The sequence below is a fragment of the Budorcas taxicolor genome, chromosome 16 (genome assembly GCF_023091745.1).
Source record: "Budorcas taxicolor isolate Tak-1 chromosome 16, Takin1.1, whole genome shotgun sequence".
Lineage (NCBI taxonomy): Eukaryota > Metazoa > Chordata > Mammalia > Artiodactyla > Bovidae > Budorcas > Budorcas taxicolor.
Genome location: NC_068925.1, coordinates 74,349,875 through 74,374,445, shown reverse-complemented (window position 1 = coordinate 74,374,445; position 24,571 = coordinate 74,349,875). Strand labels below are relative to the sequence as shown.

Sequence of the window (24,571 nt, the reverse complement as noted above, 5' to 3'; positions counted from 1 at the left end):
TCTTTCTGTTTTGTAAACAGCTTCATTTGTGCCTTATTTTAGTCTGCACGTGTAAGTGAGGTCATACGGTATCTGCCTTTCTCTTTCTGACTTTCTTCACTCTTCACTCAGTGTGATAAGCTCTGGTTGTGTTCGTGTTGCTGCACATGGCATTAGTTTGCTCTTTTCATGACTGAGTAGTATTCCGTCACACACACACACACACACAGTAGTCCATTATATATATACATATATTTTTATTTATATATATACACATACATACAGACACGCACCCTGCATGATTGTGCTCTTTTCATGACTGAGTAGTATTCCATCACACACACACACGCACACACACGCACACACACACACAGTAGTAGTCCATTATATATATACATATATTTTTATTTATATATATACACATACATACAAACACACATCCTGCATGATTGTGCTCTTTTTATGGCTAAGTAGTATTCTGTTCCACACACATACACACACACACACACACACACACAGTAGTAGTAGTCCATTATATATATATATTTATTTATATATATACACGTACATACAGACACACACCCTGCATGATTGTGCTCTTTTTATGGCTGAGTAGTATTCTGTTCCACACATACACACACACACACACACACACTGTAGTAGTCCATTTTATATATATATATATTTATTTATTTATATATATACACATACATACAGACACACCCTGCATGATTGTGCTCTTTTTATGGCTGAGTAGTATTCTGTTACACACACACACACACACACACACACACACACACAGTAGTAGTCCATTTTATATATATACATATATATATATATTTTTATATATATGCATACATACAGACATACACCCTGCATGATTGTGCTCTTTTTATGGCTGAGTAGTAGTCTGTTACGCGCGCGCACACACACACACGCACACAGAGTAGTAGTCCATTTTATATATATATATATATATATATTTATTTTTATATATACACATACATACAGACACACACCCTGCATGATTGTGCTCTTTTTATGGCTGAGTAGTATTCCGTTACGCGCACACACACCGCGCCCCCCCCCCCCCACCGCATCTTCTTTATTCATTCTTCTGTTGATGGATATTTAGCTTGTTTCCATGTCTTGGCTGTTGTGAATAGCGCTGCTGTGAATATAGGGATATGTGTGTCTTTTTGAATGATAGTTTTGGCCAGGTATATCCCCAGGAGTAAGATGACTGGATCATGTGGTAATTCTGAGGTTTTCTGAGGAACCTCCATTCTGTTCTTCATGGTGGCTGTACTAGCTTACATTCCCACCAACAGTGTAAGAGGGTTCCGCTTTCTCCACCCCTTTCCAGCACTTGTTGTTTGTAGACTTTTTAATGATGGCCATTCTAACTGGAGTGGGATAGTACCTCATTGCAGTGTTGATTTTTTTTCCTGGTGGTTTTTGGTTTGCATTTCCCTGACCATTAGTGATGTTGAGCATCTCTGCGTATGCCTGTTGGTCATCCCTATGACTTTGAGAAAATGTCTGTTCAGATCCTCAGCCCATTTTTATTGTTTTGCTGATAATGAGTCACATGCATTCTTTGTATATTTTGGATATTAACCCCTTACGACATATGCAAATATCTTCTCCTGTTCAGTAGATCGCCTTTTTGTTTTGTTCTTGGTTTCCATCACTGTGTATAATCTTTTTAGCTTGAAGTAGTCCCAGTACTCTTGCCTGGAAACTCCCATGGACAGAGGAGCCTGGTGGGCTGCAGTCCATGGGCTCACTTAAAGTTGGACACGACTGAGCAACTTCACTTTCACTTTTCACTTTCATGCTTTGGAGAAGGAAATGGCAACCCACTCCAATATTCTTGCCTGGAGAATCCCAGGGACAGAGGAGCCTAATGGGCTGCCGTCTATGGGATCGCACAGAGTCGGACACGACTGAAGCGACTTAGCAGCAGCAGCAGTCCTGTTTAATTTTGCTTTAATTGCCCTTGCCTGTGGAACAGATCCAAAAAAAATATCACTGAGACTGATGTCAAGAAAGTTGCTGCCTATGTTTTCTTCTAGGGGTTTTGTGGTTTTTCAGGTCTTATGTTCAAGTCTTTAGTCCATTTTGAGCTGATTTTTGTAGTTGGTGTAAGCTCGTGGCCCAGTTTCATTCTTCTGCATGCAGCTCTCCAGTTTCCCAGCACCACTTGTTCATGAGACCGTCTTTTCCACAGTGTTTATTCTTGCCTCCTTTTCATAGATTAATTAGCTGTACAAATATGGGTTTATTTTTGGGCTCTCTATTTTTGTTCTGTTTGTGCTAGTGCCATACAGCTTTGAATACTGTAGACGTGCAGTGTAGTTTAAGATCAGGGAGCAGGATACCTCCAGCTTTGTTCTTCTTTCCTATGATCAGTTTGGATATTCAAGGTGTTTTGTAGCTTTAAACATACTTTATGATTATTCTATGTCATGGGTATTTTGATAGTAATTACATTGAGTCTGTAGTTTTCTTGGGTACTGTGGACATTTTAACAGTATGAATTTTTCCGGTCTATGAGCATGGTATATTTTTGCATTTGTTTGTATCGTCTTCAGTTTCTTTTAAGACCTTATAATTTCCAACTACAAGTCTTTTACCTTTTTGGCTAAATTTATTCTTAGGTATTTTATCCTTTTTGATGCAGTTGTAAATGGGATTGTTTTCTTAATTTCTCTTTCTGGTAGTTCATTGTGAATGTGTAGAAATGCACCAGATTCCTGTATGTTAATTTTGTATCTAGCAGCTTTACTAAATTCATTTGTTCTAACAGTTTTTGGTGGAGTCTTTAGGGTTTTCTCCATAAAATACCATGTCTTTGTGCTTCCTGGACCTGAAAGTCTGTTTCGTTCACTGGGTTAGGGAAATTTTCAGCCATTGTTTCTTCAAGTAAGTTTTCTGCCCCTTTCTCTCTTCTCCTCCCTCTCCTGGGTCCCCTATAATGTGGATGTTAGCAACTCTGTCTCTCTCTTCTCCTTCTGGGACTCGTTAACGCTGATGATAGACCCCTAGATGCTGTCCTGTAAACTGTCCTCATTTAAAGAAGAGTTTTTTATTTTCCCTTTGCCGTGCTCTTGGGGTGCTTTCCACCACCCTGTCTTTCAGATCACTGTCACTCTTTCATATCGTCTCTTCTGTGGATTCCCTCTGGGGTATTTTTCAGCTCAGTTATATTCTTCAGCTCTGTGAGTTCTTTTAGAACTTTCTCAATATTTTCTCTTTATTGAGTTTCTCAATGTGTTTGTTTATTCATAATCTCCCAGGTTTGGTGAGCATTTTGATGACCATGACTTTGAATTCTTTATCAGATAAACTACTTACATCTGTCTTACTCAGTTTTTTTCTGGGGTTCTATCTTGTTCCTTCAGCTGAAACATGTTCCCCTGCTTCCTCATTTTGCTTGGCTATTTGTTTCTGTATATTATGCAAAGCAGTTATGGCTCCCTGTCTTGAAGGAGTGGCTCTGTGTGGGAGATGAACTGTATTGTTTAACCTTTTCCTAGTTCTTAATTGTCCCACAAACTCTCTGCTTGTTTCATTCCCGTGGAGTCCAGAAACGCAGTCTGCCCGCCATCTGCCTGAGCCTGGCGCTCAAGGGGTGTCCCCTGTGTGGGCTGCACACGATCGTTGGCTCTGGTGGTGCCCTGTGAGTGGGACGGGAGGGGGTCGGTGGGGCTGCTCGCTGTCCGTGTCTGCCAGCGCTGCCCGCAAGCACTGCAGGGCGGTGGGGTGGGGGGCGCTCACCTGCCTCTGTGGGCAGCTTAGACTGAGCATGCAGAAATGGTGCCCACCAGTGTCATCAAGGTTGAGGGCGTTTGTAAAAGTGGTTTCCACCATCATTCTACCCCCAGAGAGAGTCCCCAGCAGTCTTCTGCCCCTCTGGTACATGCTTTCAGATAAGCAAGTCAGTCTCCTTCACGTACGCTTTGGTCTCTTTACAAACTGCTGCTTTTTGCTTAGGAATGAGATGTGGGCAGGAAATATAAAATTTTGTGACAGTAGTGTTAAAACCATCATTAGTGAATATATTTATCCAGAGCTTTATGTATAGTGAAAGAGAACTTGCAGGTGAATCCAGGGATTTGTAGAAGAGCTGTCTGACTATGGAAAGATAGATAAGGACCAGGTCAGTGATTAAAAAAAGTAAGTGTTGAAGTCTTGGAAACCACCAGTAAGGAAAAAGCATTTCAAGGAGGATGTGCTTATGCGTTAATGACAAGAAACACCGAAGAGCCATTGTGTTGGTAACCAAGAGCTTTTGGTGACCTTAGCAAGGGTCATGTCAGTGGCGTCCTGAGAATCAGAGACAGACTGCAGTGCGTTGAGGAGTGAAGAGGAGATTTTAAAGTAGAAACGATTTTCTGGGAAGATTTGCCAGTGAAGACAAGGAAGAGAGTGGGGGCTGGAAGGGACCATCAAAGCAAGGAGGGGTGATGATTTAATAATGAAAGCAGTTTGAGTTCAGTTATATGCTAAGGGAGAAGCTGGAAGGTCCAAGGGCAGGTGGCACTTTGAGAAGGTGGAAGCTGGTGGCTTGGTGGTGATTAAAGAACTGACGTGTCCTTGGCTGTTTCGTGTGTAGGAGTGGCAATTCTGCAGAGGAGCATCCGACTTTACGCCCCCTTCTACTCCTCGGACATCCTCATCGCCTCCCCTCTGGGCTTGAGGACCATCATTGGTGGAGAAGGAGAGAAGAAGAGAGATTTTGACTTCCTGTCTTCTGTCGAACTGCTCGTCATTGATCAAGCTGACATTTACTTGATGCAGAACTGGGAGCATGTCCTGGTAATGTTGGTCATTCACATTTAGAGACAAGAAGCTCAGTGGGTTGAGTCTGAAAGGATTATTCAAGTCCAGATTAAAACTCAGTTAGTTTGGAAATGGAAATGTTCCACATTTTCCAGTTTGCAAACGAGAAGTGTCCCCTCTGCTAGCCACAGGTTGGTCAGTATCCAGAAAGATAAAAACTCTTGTCTATCTTCTCAAATCACCAGATAAGAGTTCTTCCCCTTATAAAGGTGGCTTCTACTAATAGACTGCTGTACTGTGGTTGGTTGGTTGAAATCCCTCCTCACCGAGGACGTCTTTATCTGAAATAATTCCTCCTGCAGTTTATGCTCATTCGCTTCTGTTCAGTGTTTGGCAGAGTTTGGGAAAAGATTGCTCACGTTTCACTGATAAATGTGAGATGTGTTCGTCCTCTTGCCATAATTAGTGCTGGATTTTTTTCTCCCTCTCCGCATATTCTGCAGTGTCTTTGAGTTTAGGATTGTGCTTTGGAACAGTCCTCATCATGGAACCATAGGTGTATTTTGACAGTATAAGGCAAGTGAGAACTTACCTTTTCTACAACTCCGGGACTTAAAGTTTGCAGCAAATAAAGGGGAGTACTTATAAAGTAAGGAATAAATTTATAGTATTTGTAACCCTTCAGTATACAAGGTAAAAATATGATTAACATAGAAAAGGCATGTTGATAGTTGTGGTGGTGGTTTAGTTGCTAAGTTGTGTCCCGTTCTTGCGATCCCATGGACTGTAGCCCACCAGGCTCCTCTGTCCGTGGGATTTCCCAGGCAAGGATACTGGAGTGGGTTGCCATTTCCTTCTCCAGGGGATCTTCCTGACCCAGGAATTGAACCCAGGTCTTCTGCATTGCAGGCAGGTTCTTTACCGACTGAGCTATGAGGAAGCTAATGGTTGAGTCATATTTAATTGGTTGACGTGTAGTCACTCAGGGAATCTCCTCATGTTTTGAGAACCAGGTCATGGAAGGACAGCAGTTCTGTTTTCTGTGTCATTTTCCTTCTTGTCCAAGTCTGAAGCCAGGTTGCTTATAGAGTAACCAGGGTGGCATTTCAGAAATACACTGTATAGATACTATCTCGATCCTTTTTGAAAGATCCACGAGGTAGCCAGTTTGAGCTTTATTTTTGTGTTGGGAATGTTTACCTAACTACAGACAAGTCACTCTCCCGCCTGAGCCGCAGTTTTCTTGCTGTAACTTGGGAGGTGATAGTGTGCATTTCTCCAGGTTAGGTAAGACAAAAGGCTTATGGAACGGTTAGCAATGCCTTCCAGGTGAGTGCTCGATAAGTATTAATAGAGTATTGTTTCTGCTCGCAGCATTTGATGAACCACATGAACCTGCTGCCCTTGGACTCACATGGGGTGGACTTTTCTCGAGTGCGGATGTGGAGCCTCAACAATTGGTCCAAGTACTATCGCCAGACCCTGCTGTTTGGGGCCCTGCAGGATGCCCAGATCAACTCCGTGTTCAACAAGTACTGCGTCAATGTGCAAGGCCAGGTGGGGTCTCCCCTTTCTCTGACCTTCGGGAAGTGTCGGGTGTTGTTTGGGTCACGAGGCAGAAGGGGAGGATTACATCTGGTCAGCAGCGGGGATAGCTCACCTCCTGATGCTCTCTCTGACCCCTGGCAGGTGGCCGTGAGGAACGTCCCAATGACAGGCTCCATCAGTCAGGTCCTGGTGCAGCTCCCGCATGTCTTCCAGAGGATGGAAGTGGAAAGCCTCGCTTCCGTGATTGATGCCAGGTATCCACATCCCCCGCCCTTCCCATTGGACCCTGGGAGTCACAGAGAGGGCTTTTACCTGGCCGTTCAAACTTAGAATTGGACTCCATGTTGACTTTATCGATGACCGTCTGTGAGATGAAATGAGTGACTCCCCTCCGTCGTGACATTGACAGAGGAGGACACTGAAGCCCAGAGAGGCGATGCCTCATCCTAGTTCTGATATCTAGTTAGTGGCAGAGCTGGTGAATCAGGGGTACTTTCCCCTAGAGGATGGCACTTTAAAATTACATGAATTGCTTAACGCTGCATGTCAGCAACTTAATTGTAAGCCTTTCAGGGCAAGAACTCGGTTTCTAATTCTCTATGTTATTTTCTGCTCTTTGCTCATTGCGTTTAGTCGGGGGACACTTGGCAGCAGAATGGTGCTTAGTATATGGTAGGTGTTCAGTAATTATTTGTTGACTGACTTGACAGCTGAATGAATGAGTGATATGGTTATATACTTCCTAGAATATATATACGTCTAGTCAAGGCTATCGTTTTTCCTGTGGTCATGTATGGATATGAGAGTTGGACTGTGAAGAAGGCTGAGCGCCGAAGAATTGATGCTTTTGAACTGTGGTGTTGGAGAAGACTCTTGAGAGTCCCTTGGACTGCAAGGAGATCCAACCAGTCCATTCTGAAGGAGATGAAACCTGGGATTTCTTTGGAGGGAATGATGCTGAAGCTGAAACTCCAGTACTTTGGCCACCTCATGCGAAGAGTTGACTCATTGGAAAAGACTCTGATGCTGGGAGGGATTGGGGGCAGGAGGAGAAGGGGACAACCGAGGATGGGATGGCTGGATGGCATCACGGACTCAATGGATGTGAGTCTGGGTGAACTCCGGGAGTTGGTGATGGACAGGGAGGCCTGGCGTGCTGCGATTCATGGGGTCGCAAAGAGTCGGACACGACTGAGCAACTGAACTGAACTGAACTGAACTTCCTAGAATAATTCTCGGGATATATCAGTGTCACATCCATACTTTATGATGAGTAGTGCTGGCACGTACTTCATAACGTGTTGAACAAGTCTCATCTCTTTGCAGTGCGGTAGACCAGATTAGCCTCTCAGGGGAGGTAGAGGGAGGCTGTGACTTGCCCAGGGCCATGCAGTTAGCTGTGACCCTACGGGCTCACTTCCAGACCGCTGACTTTGCCCTTTGCCTTTCCAAATCAGGTTCAACTTTTTCGTGAACAAGATTCTGCCTCAATATCGGGATGCAGTCATGTCCCACACGCTTATCTATGTCCCCTCCTACTTTGACTTTGTGCGTCTCCGAAATTACTTCAAGAAGGAGGAACTGAACTTCACTCATATCTGCGAGTACACCCAGAAGTCTGGGGTCTCCAGGGCCAGACACTTCTTCCTTCAAGGGGAGAAGCAGTTCCTGCTGCTCACCGAGCGCTTCCATTTCTACAAAAGGTGAGAAGTAGGGCCGGGCTTCAAGCGTCCTCCCTGGAGGGCCTGCTTCTGAGTGTACGGGGGACTTTGCCGTGCCGTGGTCCTCCCTATTCCACCTCCTGGAGAGACGCCAGAGTTCTAGGGGCTGGACAGGCTTTTCTTGATGGGTTGTTTGGTTTTCTTGTAAAATGGGTGTTGCTGGAAAAGGTTGTAGAAATGAATGAGTGACTGCACCATGTTATATATAGATGTGGAGTGGATCCATGCTTAGGGTACTTCCTAAGTAGCTTTCTTGAGGATATGCCCCTCAGGGAAGATGTTACAGAGCTGAGCAGCTCTTGACAGGGACAACTCAAGGGCAGCAAAGGGTGGATGGAGCCTGTCGTAGAAACACAGATAAAATACTGGGGGCTGTGTGGAGATCGAAGCTGAGTGCAGCGTCAGTGTTCAGTGTCCAGAGGTGGTGTGCACACACTTCCTCACCAAAGAGAACAGGGGCTAAGGGGCCCCTGGATGTTCAGGAAGAGCAAAAGGCGAGGGCCTTAAAGGTGAATATTTAAGAGCTTCAGCATTTGCTTAGCTTCCCCACCATGTGACTTTGACAAAAATGTTGGGTTGACCTTTTTTTCAAAATTAGAGTGTTAGTAATATTGATCCTTCTGTTACTGTTTGGGATAGCTGCAGCCCTTCATGCACCCAGAGCTCGGTGATTTTCTTGTTTTGCTAATTCTCTCTACTGCCAAGTGTAAAAGCCTCCTTTAAGCCCTTACCTAGAGAGAGATGGAAATTGCATCCTATAACCTTTTCTTTCCTGATTCACAGTAATGTTCAGTGAGTTTAAGTTCTGACTTTACTGTTTTATTAATTCTCAGTCATATACTACTGAGGGACACATTTCCTCAGAGAATCTCTTAACAGCTAAGCCAGAAATCTAGGCTTTGGAGCTTATTAGTTGGTGCACCTTGGCAGTGCATTGCCTTTTAGTTTATGTTGGTATTGGGTGGTGTTCCCCAGAAACCCTCTCCTCACCAGGAAGACCCAGCACCCTCCGGGTGAAGCAGGCTGGCACGGCATGACCTCTGGCATTCTGCTGACAACGGTTATCTGTCAGCAGAGAGGCGAGGTGTGACTGCATCTGTGTTGACGGGGCTTCAGTCTTGGCTCTTTGGCCCAAGAGTTTTAACAAATGCCTGCTTCCCGGCATTATTATTTGCTTCCTTCCTGTGATTTGTTGTTTTCATTCGCATTGGAAAGTGGTATTTTGGGGGGGATTTGCATTCAGCAGGTCTTAAGAACGCTTAGTTTTCCAAAAGCTTAACACATCAAAGCAAGTCCTTTGAGTGAAGTGGATGGACTGGAAAACTTCCCAACGTGATTGTCTCTCACAGCTGTGAATTAAGCTGGGATGAGGACCTCTCTCAAAGAGCAGATCTTCAAGGAGAGGGCGTGGTGTTAAGAGGAGCCCCTTCTCTTAAGTGGGACAGTCTCCTGTCTTACACTGTTCATTTAGTGACCAGATGGTTTTGTTTCCAAAATCATGGTAAAGACAGACCTGACATGTGCCATTTGCTTTACACCCTGGATCCAGTTATTGGGTGTTAAATGTGAATCTAAGTAGTTTGCAACTGCCAGTTGTCTCAAGGTTCCCAGCTATAGAATTTTTTGCTTGAGAGGTCACGAAAGTGATGATAGGTATTTTGATCTGCAGTGTCTTTTGATTTGATTTTGTAAATTTGACCGTGGGGAAAAGTACATGTGTTTTCACCGTTAGTAACCACTCTAAAATTCTGTGTCTGTATAATTCTCTGAGGAAGTAGTGTTAGAAATACTGCAGTTCGTTTGTGAGCTGATGAGAAATTTTCAGCCTGAAGATTTGTTTTCTTCGGGGAGATGAAACCAATAGAATCTTAGGGCTGGATTGGCCTTTGGTCATGATACTCCTGAGGTGAGGACAGTTCACAGCTTCTTCTCTGAGCATTATCAGTGGGTAAGCACAGCATGAAGGATTGGCACTCAGAAGCTCTGGAGGTGGGGTTTCTAGAGTTGGGAAAGGCCGCCTGGGGTGTTTCCAGGTGCTCCTTGCCCCAGTGAGAACCCCAGCTATGGAAGTAGCAGATGGAGTCTTTATAGACTATGGAGGAACCAGCGTTTCAAGTCAGTTGTGGGTGCCTCATATCATTGACAGTTGGCAGGTAGCATAGATATCTGGAATGTCCTTAATTTTAGGTCCTGTCAGAGTGTTAGGCCATATTTGGGGTCATTGAAGACACAAAACATGTACAGGAGAGGAGGAAGGCAGGGGAAGGGGTGCAGAAGGTTACAGGAGTTGGTACTGACTGCCCCTCTGAAGAGGCCCTGCTCACACTCTCTTATTTCCAGAAGACCCCTAGCCTCTCTTTGTCGCCTCGTTTAGTCGCTAAGTCGTGTCCGACTTTGAGGCCCCGTGGACTGTGGTCTGCCAGGCTCCTTTGTCCATGGGATTTTCCAGGAAGGAGTACTGGAGTGGGTAGCCATTTCCTTCTCCAGGGGATCTTCCCCACCCAGGAATCAAACCTGCATCTCCTGCATTGCAGGGAGATTCTTTACCGCTGAGTCACCTGGGAAGCCCTAGTCTCTACTGTGTCTCTACTGTAGACAAATCGGCACTAAGAGATTTTCTTAGTTCTTAAGTGTAATAGCTATTGGAGTCGGTTTTGTTGTTTTATTTTGTTTTAAAGATACTCTCATTATAAGAGTATTATTGTTAGAGAACCTGGAAAACTTAGGTTAAAAAAATGGAATCACCTATAATCCCACTGATACAAATACTCATTTTGGTATATTTCTTCCCTGACTTTTTAATGTCAAAAAACTTGTGTACATGCACACAGACACAGGCAATTTGAAAAAAATAAAACCAAAGTTGAGATCCCCATATACACATAGGGACTTTTTTTCTTTTATCTTACGTGTTTTATGTGCTCATTGAAAAAAAACAAGTTAGCGTTTTGGCGCGTATGCTTGTGTGTTATGGATATGTATTTCTAAGTCTTTATAAGTTTATATATGGTTCTGTTACATCCTCCCCCCACCAACTTTTTATGTGGGAAGATTTCATTTCAAAAGACATTGTAAAGCTCTCCCAGTGAACGTCTGTAACTCCTGCCAGGTAGACTTGGCCAGCTGTTAGCATTCTGCCCCGTTCACATGCACTCACATTCTGCCTCTCCTCTCTCTCCTCCCACATCTTATTTTTTTTCTTCCTGAACCATTTGACAGTAAATTATAGGAAGCTTCATGACACTTAGCTTCTAGATCTTTCAGCATGTAAAGTGGCTAAAAACAAAATTCTGTCATTTATTGACATTCCACTTGACATGATTGCAATAACATCATCTAATATTTAGTCTGTGTTCAGATTTTCCTAATTGTTTTCCAGTGACGATCACAGCTGTCCCCCACCAGCAATCCAGGATTTAGGATTTAGTTGAGTATCATACATTGCATTTGGTTAACATGTTTCTTCAGTTTATTTTAGCAGTTCTCAAGCTGGGAATAGTTTTGCTCCCCAAGGGACATTTGGAAATATCTGGAGACATTTTTGGTAGTTACAGCTGGAGGGTTATTCTAGTGGTTCACACAGGTCAAGGCCTGAGTGCTGCTAATCACCCTTCAGTTCATAGGATGGCCCCTAAAACAAAGAATTATCTGGCTTAAAATGTCAGTAGTACTGCGGTTAAGAAACCCTCATCTGGAATAATTCTCTTCCTTTTGTTCTTTGTCATGATACTGACATTTTTTTTGAAAAGTGTAGTCCGGTTTCCCTTAGAAAGTCCCACAGTCTGGATTTGCTTCGTTCCTTATTATTTAGGTCAGTGTCCCCAGACTTTACTACACATTGGAATCCCCTAGTAGAGCTTTTAAAAGATCTGAATGCCCATGTCATACCCCAGTATCAAGTAAATCATAGTGTTGGAGATGGGGACCAATTATATAATAGATATTTTTTAAAAACAAATTGGTGATTCGACAGGCGTCCAAGTTTGGGAATCACAGATTTAAACACTATTTTGGTAAGAATTATACATGAAGGCACAGGGTGTCAGTTTATCCCGTTTTGGGTGATGCTAAACGTAATCACCTGGTCAAGGTAGGGCTGCTAGATCTCTGCCTTGTAAAGATACCTTTTCTGTTTGATTATGAGTAACCTGTGAGGTGCGCGTGGTATCCATTTCAGTGGTTACTGTTATGGACTTTGAATGGGGATATAGTTAACCCAGTTTCCGTTTAACAGGCATGCTGTTATTTTCCGCTATTAGGTATAGTAATGCCATGAGCAGCCATCTGTGTAGTTGATGGCCTAGTTGCCTAGGTATTTCCTTGGGATAAATTTGGAAAGGAAAACTTGTTTGTTCAAAAACTGTACACAATTTAATGTTTGCTGTACGTTGCAACTCCCATCTTCTCCCTTCCCCCCCAAGATACATACAGTAACTTATCCTCCATTAACCTATCTCTGTAAAACCCTACCTGTTGCCAGTAGTTTGATAGTCAAAATGATACCTCATGGTTTTAATGTCTTTTTCTTGCTTTTCTGTGTTTTTTGTAATAGTTGAATAGAGTTCCTGAGTGGGTAGTTGGCCTGGACACACCTCTTGCGTCAGGCCACTAGAGTGGGAGTTGGGAGCCTAGTGAGGATCTGGTTGTTACCGTGGTTACTGTCCAGGTACCACAGACTGCAGTTCCTCCAGCAGACGGTGGCCCGGCGTGGGGCCCTGCTGGAGGGTCTTGTCTCAGGAGCTGCTCCCCTCTCAGCTTTCCCCGAGCCCTGCGCCCCTGTTCCCAGGAGAGCTTCTCCCCGCACTCCAGCCCCTCCTGCTCGTTCCTCCGCACAGGCTTGAAGTGGGGCAGGGGCCCTCCGACCCGTCCGGCTCAGATGCAGGCAGGTTCTCTCCACCCTGGGCTTTCTCAGGGTTCCTACACCACCCTGCGTGGTGGCAGACCTCTCTCTGCCTTGTTCTGTGAGGGTCTTGCAAAGAGTTTCCTGCTTCTCCCCACTGGCAGCAAGCCTCTGCTTGCATCAGCGCAGGCTTGGGCTCCGTAGGCTTCATGCCCTTTGCTTAGGGACAGACTGCTCTTGCTTTTTACTGGGTGTGAGTCTTGTGGTGGGGAGGGACAGGGTGAGGGGGTTAATGCCCCTCCCTTGAAAGTGAAAGTCTCTCAGTCGCGTCCAACTCTTTGCAACCCCATGGACTGTACAGTCCATAGAATTCTCCAGTGAATACTGAAGTGGATAGCCTTTCCCTTCTTCAGGGCATCTTCCCAACCCAGGGATCGAACCCAGGTCTCCCGCATTGCAGGCAGATTCTTTACCAGCTGAGCCACAAGGGAAACCCCGCTCCCTTAGGGTAGCGGATTTTTGCTTCGTCTGACTCCACCCCAGCAGTTGACCTTTTGTCCTGTTCATTGGCTTCAGGCTTTAGCTCCATCCACAGTATGGGTCTGGGGAAGGAGTGAGTTTCCCTGTCTGCACCGCCCGCGGGCTCTCTCAGGTCTTCTGCCTTGCCTTCAGGGCCCCCAGTGGAGCTCTGTGGAAAGGACCTCGTGAAAATGAAGTAAAGGTGCGTCCGGAAATCCCAGGGATCCTGGACTCTCATGCAAACCCATAATTGCCCTTTGAGAACGTGTTCAAAGTGTAGCTGTTTCTTCCTTCCCGCTTTCATGGCAGCCACCCCCTTTCCCATGGTGAAGTGTCCTGTTTTTCTTCAGACCAGCTTGTCGCTCTGGAATTCAGTCAGTGATGGGCTGAAGCTGGCTCATGCCTGCTCTTGAGATGTGGTCGCACATCTCTTCCCATTTCCAAGTTCAGGAGCATGACATTGTTCGCTTGAAATGAAGGGTTTACACCACAGAAATTGGCAAGTGCTTCAAATCAGCACCTTCCCTCCCCCACTGAGAACCAGTGAAACACACACCAGGGCACCGCTGAATCAGTCCACCTGGTTGCCTCACGTCGGCTGTCTAGGCTCAAGAAGAGGAATGTTGTTGTAGATTGTTCCTCTTGTTAGCATGGAAGCAGTATTCTCTTGAATTTTCTACATAGTAAGCAGAAGTAAAACTCTGTGTTTGTGTGTTTTTGTTTTGAAAACTGCTGAGGCAGAACTGTGTTTTGTCAACCTCACTCGTTAGCGTTAGAATTCCTCTATAGAACGGGGATGTGGAAAACGAACCAAGTCACAGACTGCAGTTGTATCCTGAAAGAGGAGGGTCTCCAGAGAGATAAGGCTGAGCCATGGGATAAAAAGACAAGGAAAACTTATCCCCCATGAATAAAATAAAATTCCCGAGGAAGTCTAACATCAGATGTGTCAGACAGGAAAAATCAGAACCTTGTCAGCCTGTGAAATCTTTTGTTAGGAGGCAGTGCTTGACCTCGATCTAACCACAAGGTGAGTCCTTAGGGTGTGCCTTCTGACCACCTCGGTGCAGCCCTGTGGGGCAGGGAAAGAGTGAGGAAGCTCCTGATACTAATCGCCTTCCCAGAATGCCTGATGGGTCCTTGGGCACAGTGTTACAAATGGATGAACGCCTGATGGGTCCTTGGGCACCGTGTTACAAATGGATGAACTCCTGATGGGTCCTTGGGCACCGTGTTACAAATGGATGAACTTGGGCCATCTGCCATGGGGCTAACATGTTGTCAAAGTGGTAAGAAAAGACTCAGCGGGAGAGCGTTTGCAGTTTATGTACTGGATCTGACCTCGTCTCCATTACAGAACGTTGTTTTCTCTGATTATAAGGATAGTGTTAAATTGCAGGTTGTCTGCTTTTTATTTTGATGACCGATTTTTTTCCCTTGTCTTCTATTCTTCCCCAGCCTACCTCACTCTGCTCAGAGCAGGCTCAAGAAAGGCAAATTCATTTTATCGTTATCTTAAACCAAACATTAGGAATTCAAACACGTTGTCACAAAAAATGAGCCCTTCCAGCTCAAATTAGAGTAACTGTTGGTCTGTCTGTTATTGTTCTTCCTCCTTGAGCACGCAGCGGTATGAGTGACTGTGTCCCAGTAAAATTCCGAGGTGGCTTCTCCATAAATTTCTCCCGTAGACATAGCCTCTCTTTCTCCTTCTGGCAGATACACAATAAAAGGCATCAGGAACCTGATTTTCTATGAACTGCCAACATACCCGCACTTCTACAGTGAAGTCTGTAACATGCTGCGAGCCACCAGCAGCGGCGAGGAAGCCGCCTGGACCTGCACTGTTCTCTACTCCAAGTACGACGCCCAGCGCTTGGCCGCCGTGGTCGGGGTGGAGCGGGCCGCCCAGATGCTGCAGTCCAAGAAGAACGTCCATCTCTTCATTACTGGAGAAAGATGAGAGCTGGCTGCACAGAAAACAGTGTTGGCGTGGCGTGGGATGCCTGACACTCTGCGCCACTCGGACCCGATTCTGATCGCCTCTACAAAGAAGGGCTGCCAGCAGGAAGGGGCGCCAGGCAGCATCTTCTCAGACGCTTCTTCCTTTTCAGGTCCTGCATCCCTGAAAGGTTCGATGTGGACCAGATTTTGGTACAACCTATCTTTGAGAGGACAGGAGGAGCTCGTGGGGACTCTGAGAAATCGATAGAAGGAATCCTCGACTTGCGAGTCTTTTTGTAAGCTGTAAATTGTTTTACTGTGATTTTACATCAGATTTATCCTGCTTGGTAAAGTCTGTCAGATTTGCCTGTTTCTGTTTGACACCCTCTTACACTGAGGCATACATTTCTATGCTTGTGAGAACTGGTGCTGAGAAACTGGAACCCTTCTTGCTGTCGAACATCATCTTTTGGATCACACAGGTTTTGCAAAACTGTTACTTTCCCCCAGCCAAACTTTTTTAAACCTTACATATCCTATTTTAATTCAACCTAGAAGAGTATATTCATCCACTGATCTATCTTTAACTCATAATAATAAGTGGTTTTGTTGAAATATGTACCTAAAAATCACATTATATAAAATAATTTCTGCTCTATTTCAAGAAATAATTTTGTGACACTCTTGATGCTACAAATTCGCCTTGTCTCCGTCATTGCCGCAGTCACTTGTCTGTTACACTGAGAAGCTGGCCTTTTAAAACCAGTTTTAGGGAATTCGTCCAGTGGTTAGGGCTCAGCGCTTTCACTGGCGTGGCCCGGGTTCGGTCCCCTCTCAGGGAACTAAGATCCCGTACGCTGTGTGGCGTGTGATTTCCGCTTGTCTCATCACTGTAACACTAACCGACCACTTGTTTAAGGTGGTGCTTGCCAGCCTTTTTCACTATAGGGTCACTCATTCCCCATTTATTTATTAGTTTATATTATATTACGAGTATGGAATCATTTTTGTATCCAGTGAGTTATAATTAATTATTACGGTTATTCCTTTAGATGCTTAAATCATCTCAGGTGTGGCCAGCAGGAGCGCCTTCAAGCTGACTGCTGTGTCTTCTTGACATGTCTCCCTTATACTTGGCCTTTTTCTTTATTTTCTGACACTGTAGGACAGTCCAGTTTTGTCTTGTACTTTTCATTACTCCGGCCCTACTTTCCTTGAAGTAAAGTCGCTCAGTCGTATCCACCTCTTCGCAACCCCATGGACTGGGGCCTACCAGGCTCCGTCCATGGGATTTCCAGGCAAGAGTACTGGAGTGGGTTGCCATTTCCTTCTCCAGAGGATCTTCCCCACCCAGGGATCAAACCCGGGTCTCCCGCATTGTAGACAGACGCTTTACCGCTACTTTCCTTAGTGGAACACTATCTTAAAACTAAGATTTGAGGGCTAAGTGTGCTCAATACTATTGTGGAACCACTGTTATCTCAACAGTCAGAGTTTAGGAATATTTGCATGTGTGTACATGTATGCACATACCTGTGTGCCCATGACATCTAAATTTATTTCTGTATCCATATTAAAAACCACAAATTTATCCCGTGCCTCCATTTCAGACTGACAGCACAGGGTTCCTTTTGTTTTCTCCCTTCCCATATTAATAATTTTCTTCTCAGATAGTGAGACTTGTGGCTCCCATTATCCTCAGTGGAACAATCCATAATTGGAACAGATTTTGTTCCTCTTGGAAATGCTTGAAATTTCTTATTAAAAAAAAGTAAAATTACTTCTGGGGTACTCTTACTGCTAAATATTTATATAGGCATTTTTATGTCTCTCTTTCCCCAATATGGAGAGTACAACTATTCATTCCATATACAGATGGGTTCCTAAAGGCCATGTAATTCTCCAGGCCAGGATACTGGAGTGGGTAGCCTTTCCCTTCTCCAGGAGCTCTTCCCAACCCAGGGATCAAACCCAGGTCTCCCGCATTGCAGGCGGATTCTTTACCAGCTGAGCCACAAGATTGATTTACAGTGCTTTGTTAGTTTCAGGTGTATAGCAGAGAGAATCAGCTACACATGCACATTTATCTACAAAGAGCTGTTTTATCCATAGAGTGCCCTGTGGTTATTGGCATATTTGTGCTGCTGTTTACCAGACAGCCTGTGTATTATGAGAAAAAAATTATTTGCCTGGTTCAGAGAAACGAGGAAGAAGAGACTCTGATTACCCTCGTCTTCTATTTCCACATTCTTTTCCCTGTGAACTGTAGCCGATCCGTGGCTTTCGTTATCACTAGTCACGACACTCCGAAATCTCTGTCTTCTCTGGACCTCCGCTCACATGTGAGCCCGGATTTCAAGTCTGTGATGTAGCCCCAGGAATACACATTTTATTAAGCTTTCCTGCTGACTTTAATGCTGGCTTATAGCCAGCTAACTGCTTCTTACCCACAGAGAACACTGAGAGTATCAAGTGTGAACAAAGCCGTGTTGCTTCTGTTCTTGGCTCAGCACCTGCAGAAGAAGGTAAGTAAGCTTATGCAGTGGCCCTGGCTCCTCAGCTGGTTGCAGAGGGCGGAATCTGGAGTGGTTTCACTACAAGGATAACTTCACATCAGGTCTCCCATAAAAAATGAGAGGAGAGAGTCTGCTGAACTATGGATAAAAACGTCTACGCTGGAATTACACACGATCTTGATATTTCCTCGCAAGGCTCACCTTGAGCAAACGAGCGCCTGTATAGTGCTGGTAGAAGACAGAACGTGGAATGGTCCCAATCCTTGGAAGAGGTGGAATTTTAAGGAAGGAAAAGGAACTTAACCCGAAGGTAAGAGTTTTAAACTTTTTTTTTTTCTTCTTCCCGTGGTAATAAAACTAGCTTAGCACTTTTCTTTTCGAGGGGAAAAGAGCTTTGAATCACGAATGCTCTCTACAGCTGGCTGCACCATATGCAGTATTCAAAAGACAAGAACTAGCTAATCATAGAGAACCAGCGGCAGCTAAACAGCCCTCTGCCGGCTTCCAAAGGGCTTGTAATTGAGTGCAGATGGCCCCGGCAGGGTGGGTACGTGTCCCTGCTGACTCCTCTCACCCCAGAGGGCCAAGGGCGGCTCGTGAAGCCTCCGCCCTGATGGTGCTCTCGTAGGGGCTGCTGAGGACGGAGCGGGAGGTGGGCGGGGTGGGAGCCCGCTTGGCAGCCTGCTGCCCAGCCCGCCCTCAGCCGCGCGAGCAGCCTTTCAGGCCGCAGGGCGTAGCTTTGATGAGTCTAGAATCTCGAGATGACAGAAGGCCAGGGGTAAGGGAACAGGGTTGGGAGTTCTTTATAACCATCCGAAGAGCCTCACTGTGTAGTCTGCAGGTGGCCACGGGGTGCCCAGCCTCCCGGAGGAAGAGTGTGGTAGAAATGCACAGCTGGCTCCTTATAGGGAGCCGCCTCTCGGGTGGGGCCCGCCACTGGCCCACCCTCTCCTTCCCATCTCTTCCCCAGCTTCTCTCTTCAAAGGCGTTCTGCTCGTCATCTTCATACCATTCAAAAAAGCCTTTCTGACTTTTCTAGCTAAATAGAAATCTAAACAAACTTCAGTCTCTTTACTTTTCCAGCTAAACAGAATTCTAAATAAGTTTCAGTCTGCTTGTAACGTCAGAGCCGGTGACCTGGGAGTAGGTAACACAGATAATCCAACATTGATGCAGTCTGTGGAAGGTGAAAGAGCCCCCCACACACACACACCTCTTTTCGTCCCTAGTCATTCCTTCCACGTGCATCCACCATGTCCAGCTGACAGCAGGAAGTTCATGTCTTTCTAAAGACTTGTGTCTCTTCCTCTTATACAGTACGCTCCAGCCAGAGCTGCAGTAAAATTCTATGCAATGCATTTTATGTCTTTTCTTTCTCTGAAGCTGGGTGTGTGTTCCTATCCCTTCATGATTTTCCTTCTTTCCCCAAGGACCCGCCTTTCTTTAGATGCGCACTGCTGGCTTTTCAGACTAATTCCTGCATTCCCCTTTACTACTCTGGCCACATGGCCGTCTTTCCTGTGGGACACTAGGACCCGAACAGCTCCAGGCCTCTGCCACACAAACGGGCTGCCATCTCCGTGGTTGGAGTGAGTCCCGGGCCCCAAAGGTTAGGGCTGAGATCGGATCGCCACAGGCTTGCTCGCCCTGCACAGGGAAATGTGAGCGTGGTGGGCCTCTCCGCCCAGGTGCGTCCCCCTCGCTGCCGGAGGAGCCCCTGACTCGCTGGCCCTCGTCCTGGCCTCCATGGTGGGCGGGGAATGGCACAGCCCTGGCCCAGCTGTCAGTCTCCAGGCTTGAGCCTCTGCCGCTGGCTGGGACCCAGTGGGAACCGTAACCTCGGCTGACACAGGGAGGGAAGGCAGGTTTGCCGCTTGGCTGCTCTGGACGCTGTGCTGAATCCCTGCCCATCTGTTCTCCCAGCTGAGCCAAGGCCAGAGCCGTCTAGCTCTCGCCAACCAGGGGATGACACGGAGCGTGGAGTCCTGCGGCCCCTGTCCTCGCTGCCCTCTGCAGCCCCTCTCATCTGCCAGTTGGACTCCCCGCAGGGAGATGGCCCCGGGCTCACACCTGCTGTTGGTCCACAGATGTTCGTGAGTCTCTGCCTTCTGTGTTCGCCATTTTCCAAAAGCGGCCCTGAGCTGGGTGTCGGCACCGTCACCACCACCGCCCCGCTGCGGCTCTGCATAGGTCCTCCTGGCCGCCTCTCAGCTGTCTCGTCTTTGTAGAGTGGGGGACAAGCCCTGCCATCCTGACAGGGGCGCAAGAGACGGTGGCAGGCACTGCTGCTATTCATCCCGCACGCGCCTCCTCCTCCCCTAGTAACGGGGCCCTGGGTTTTATGGGTGGCCAGAGTGCCCGAGCCCCGTGGAGGTAAGGTGCGGCCAGAGGAGCAGGCACTCAACTTTGAGCAGATTCTTAGGAGAGCACTTTGAGAGGAGCCCCTTTTTCGCCTCTTGTGCTTCCTGTTTCCTGCCTGGAGCACAGACGTGACGGTCGAAGCTCCCCGGGAAGATGTCTGTGCCCAGCAGATGGTGGCACCGAAAGGCAGCAGGAGCCCGGCTCCCCAGCTCCCTGGCTGCCTCCCGAGGCTGCATCCCTGGCTGCCTCCCGAGGCTGCATCCCTGGCTGCCTCCCGAGGCTGCATCCCTGGCTGCCTCCCGAGGCTGCATCCCAAGGCTGCATCCCTGGCTGCATCCCTGGTTGCATCCCGAGGCTGCCATCACAGCTCTGCATGTCCTCCCTGCACCCTCCTCTGTGAAAACCTGAACCTGCGTTTGTTTCAGCCGCCAAGGCCAGGCTCTATCGTCCACAACTCCTAACGGCTGCAGAGGACAGAAATGGGATCATGAGTCCCGGGAGCCAAAGGCCCTGCCTATTCTTTCCTTCATCTCGTCTCTCCAGTAACCAGCAGAGGGACTGTGCATCAGGGCTGCTGTCTGGCACTTGGTGGGATGTGAGTGCTAAGGTGTCGCTGGTTTTGGGCCATCGCTTCCATCTTCTCCAATCCAACTGGGTCCTTAAGAATGAGGGAAGATACGTGTCTTCTCATAGGGTTTATGGAAACAGGGTAGGACAAAAATACCTGGCAAGAACACAGACTTCAGCTCTCTGCAAGCTAGGGATCACCTGTTTTTTCATTTCTTCCGGTGGATTTCAGAGCAAAATTGGGAAATGAAAAATTAGGGCTAGAGAGGTCCTGCCGCTTGACCCGTGAGTTGCCTGCCTATTCCTTGTCTCTTGGAGGCGTTCTCAGCCTTGGGTGAACGTTGCAAGGATGAGCTGCTCTCTGTGGCTTTTCAGTCACCTTTGCTCACTAGAGACTGAAACTTCCATCCATCGGTCCTCGCTCTGACGTGCAGGTCTTTCTCTTCCACTTGTTAACTCAGCAACTTGAAGACATTTCAGTTTGAAGTGAAATGACAATTTGAAGACATACACTGTGTTCTCCATGAGACTTCTTTTTTCTGGTCAATTATCCTTAGTTCCTTCAATGAATTTTTTTTTTTTTTTCCTGTTAATCTTTAGTTTTGGTCTTCTTTCTAGGAAACAACCCATGCTTATTAGGCAGACAAGTCAAACAGTGAAAAACAATGAAAGTACGCCTACTCGGTGGCAGCGATTACCATCTTGGTATATTTCCTCTCAGATTCCTTTCTGTATTAATAATGTTAACAGCCAACAGTCTATACAGAGAGACCCTCGCATTAAAAGGTGGTTTTGTCACCTGTCTGCTTAGCATGGCACCTGGCACATTACATGACAAGGTAACATTTTCAGAAGAACTTACTACGTGCTGGAAACTCTTCTGAACTCTTTACATGAATTAAATCAGTTCATCCTCACATACTCTTCTGAAGCAGGCACCATCATTTTCCCTATTCTACAGGGGAGATTAAGGCCTAGCTATGTGAAGGAACTTGTGCAGTCAATAGCAGCTAAGATTTGAGCCCAGATAGTACGATTCCTTCAAATCCACATTATTTTTCACTAGATCATTGCTTCTCTCAAGCAAAAACCAAGAAAAAGCACTCAATACACTATATCTATTGTTATTATTACCCTTTTAAAGGAGAGATTTGAAATTGTTGAACTCTTAAAAAGACTGAGGAGAATATAATACTTTCCTGACTGGGGTGCAGGGAGGTGTTATAAACAAACACTAATGAACTTGTTCTGTGTACCATCCTTCCAGATTGCATGACATTCTAAAGGGCAATCTGTGCTTCTGAGAAGCTTACTATCTCATATAGCAGAGGATTATTGAAGGCATTATTTTTTACCTTGTTTGTTGCTCTGTTTATCCTTGGTCCATCAAACTTTACCCAGAGAAATTAAATTTTTAATATCAGGCCAAATAAAAATTAAGAAGATACCTTTTCTTGAAACATGCACTTGCATGGAAAAGTGGGTAAAATCATGGGCAGTGGAACAAGGCTGCCTGGCCTGAAATCTTTGCTGATTTCTAGTTGTGTGATTTTTGGCAAATTCCTTAAACGCTCTGTGTCTCAGTTGCTGCATCTGTAAAATGGGCATGTTAATAATAATGCCTGTCTCTAGAATTGTTATAATAGTGAAGTGGCTTAATCCATGCAGCACACTTGGAACACTCCCTGGCACATAGTCACTGCTCAGTCAGTCTTAGCTTGTATTACAAACAGACCTGCCCTCCCACATTTACACGAAGCTAGAATGAAACAAAAATCCTTGTGCAGCAGCTGTTGTTTTGGTTTACAACCCTTACTCTTTTTAAGTAAATGAAAACTTCTGAGAGAGGGAGTGCTTCAGAAAGTCGCTGTGGGGATTTTAGTCAGCAAATTTCAGGGCTTAAGGACGAGGAGGCGTTAGAGTTTAATGAGTTATAAACACCAGGTGGCGCTGCAAACAAGCTCAGTAACAGGCTCTTGGCTTCCCCTCTGACGGCCTCTGAGAGGCTGCTGTCCTGTGAGACGGAAAAACCCAGGCCTCTTTTTTTTAAAAAAAATGGAAAACATTTCCAACACAGAGGAAATATGTAAATTCAAAAACAAGTTTACAAAATCTTGTGCTATAATTCAATTGTTTATGAGTTAACACCTTTTAAAAATGATCCCACAAATAGCATATTTATGTCAGGAACTAGGTTTTATAGAGCAGTGCACATTATGTTTTCAGAAATGGAAAATCACCGCCAGGTGCAATCCATAATTAAACTCACAAATAACTGTTAAAAATTAACGTTTTAAACACAAACCCCAAACTATAACTCAGCGAATAACTTCCTTTGGAAATACAACCAAATGTGTATATATGAGGCCCAAGTCACATGGTCCCCTGCTTCTGCAGCAGGCTCTGGAGGATTGAGCACAAGATTTAGGATTCTGGTGGCTTGTCGGAATCTTCCTTCTAGAGGGTCAGAGTTTTCCTTGGAGAGAAAACCGTGGGGTATTTTCCTGGTCTCTTACCCACCTACCTCTTCCAGGCCTGGCTTGTCCCTGCCTTCCTTCTTGAGATTGTCCACTTCCCTACCCACCCCAGAGCAGATGTCCTCTTTATACTTCCTCCCTCTTTGGTCCTCTTCTCAGGAACCATATTTCCCAGATGAAAAGATGGCAGGAGGCCATGGGGAAAAGAGAAGGGAGTTAATATTTATTGAACACCTCCTATGGGCCAGGAACTGGCCTGGGTGCCTTACCCGCATCATCTCACAACTGTAAAGCTGGTATCTGTCCCCGTATTGTGGGGGAACATTCGTTGAGAAGGTAGATATCTAAGTCTTCCGAAGTGAACCAGCTCTTTGGTGGCCAGTGCCGTGGGTTTTCTGTCATCCCCATGCGATTGGGAAGGCCAGGGTCATGGCTCAGATGGAGATGAAACTACAGAGGATTCTCTCTTCCAGCCTGTGGCCAAGTCTGGTCCACTCTGTCAGCACAACACCTCGCAGGCATGAATGCAACTCTCTTCCCACAGTTTTACTTAGTTTAGGCCTCTGTTAGCCTCTTCCTGGTATAGCCCAGACTTTGGAACCTGCTAGCTTAGGCTTCAATCCCAGATTTACCTTTTACTGGGTGTGTGACCTTTGGCAAGTTGCTTGCCATTGTCTCACCTCCGTTTCCTAATTTGTAGTATGGAGATAGTGCCGTCTCTTCGGGAGTGGAATTACGCAGATGACGTGAAATGACATAGGTACTTGTAGATCTTGTCGAAGTCCTCTTGCCGCCCTTGTGCTTGGACTGCCTGTGGATTCATCCATGCTGCACACGTGCACCGTGCACCCACCGTGTGCCAGGAATTCTTTGGGGCACATAGGACAGACCTGCTTCCTACATTCAGGGAATTAGAGGGCATGAGGGAGACAGAAAATAAACATCTAGAAGCTACATAAAAATATAATTTCAGGTGGTGCTAAATGCTGGAATAAAATAGAGCAAGGTCAAAGCGCTGAGATCTTTTTGGCCATCCTGTTTCCTTTGCACAGAATGCCTGTTGAACTCGTACTCGTCTTTGAAGGCCCCCTTCAAATGATCATCTCGGTGAAATCGTCACAATTCACTATCAGATTCAATCATGACCCGTCTATGAGGCTGAGGACAACCACTGTGTTACTCCTCTTTGCATTTTCCAAACCACCACCTACCCTCAAGAAAAGCTCCTTGGACATTCCACAGAGGAAGGTTGCACCTGTCACTCCGAGTAACTACCATATGTGCCAGTCTGAGAGTGGCAGATCCTCGGGT

At 45.9% G+C, this 24,571-nt stretch overlaps 1 protein-coding gene across 1 annotated transcript in view; it reads left to right on the top strand.

Moving 5' to 3' along the window:
• Nucleotides 1–15,951, top strand: part of UTP25 (UTP25 small subunit processome component) — a 29,395-nt gene extending 13,444 nt beyond the window's left edge. Inside the window, exons 8-12 of the mRNA XM_052653818.1 lie at nt 4,601–4,803; nt 6,142–6,324; nt 6,457–6,569; nt 7,773–8,018; nt 15,115–15,951. Of these exons, the coding sequence (XP_052509778.1) occupies nt 4,601–4,803; nt 6,142–6,324; nt 6,457–6,569; nt 7,773–8,018; nt 15,115–15,358 (989 nt within the window). The 3' untranslated portion in view covers nt 15,359–15,951. The remainder of the gene's footprint in view (nt 1–4,600; nt 4,804–6,141; nt 6,325–6,456; nt 6,570–7,772; nt 8,019–15,114) is intronic.
• The last annotated feature ends 8,620 nt before the right edge of the window (nt 15,952–24,571 follow it).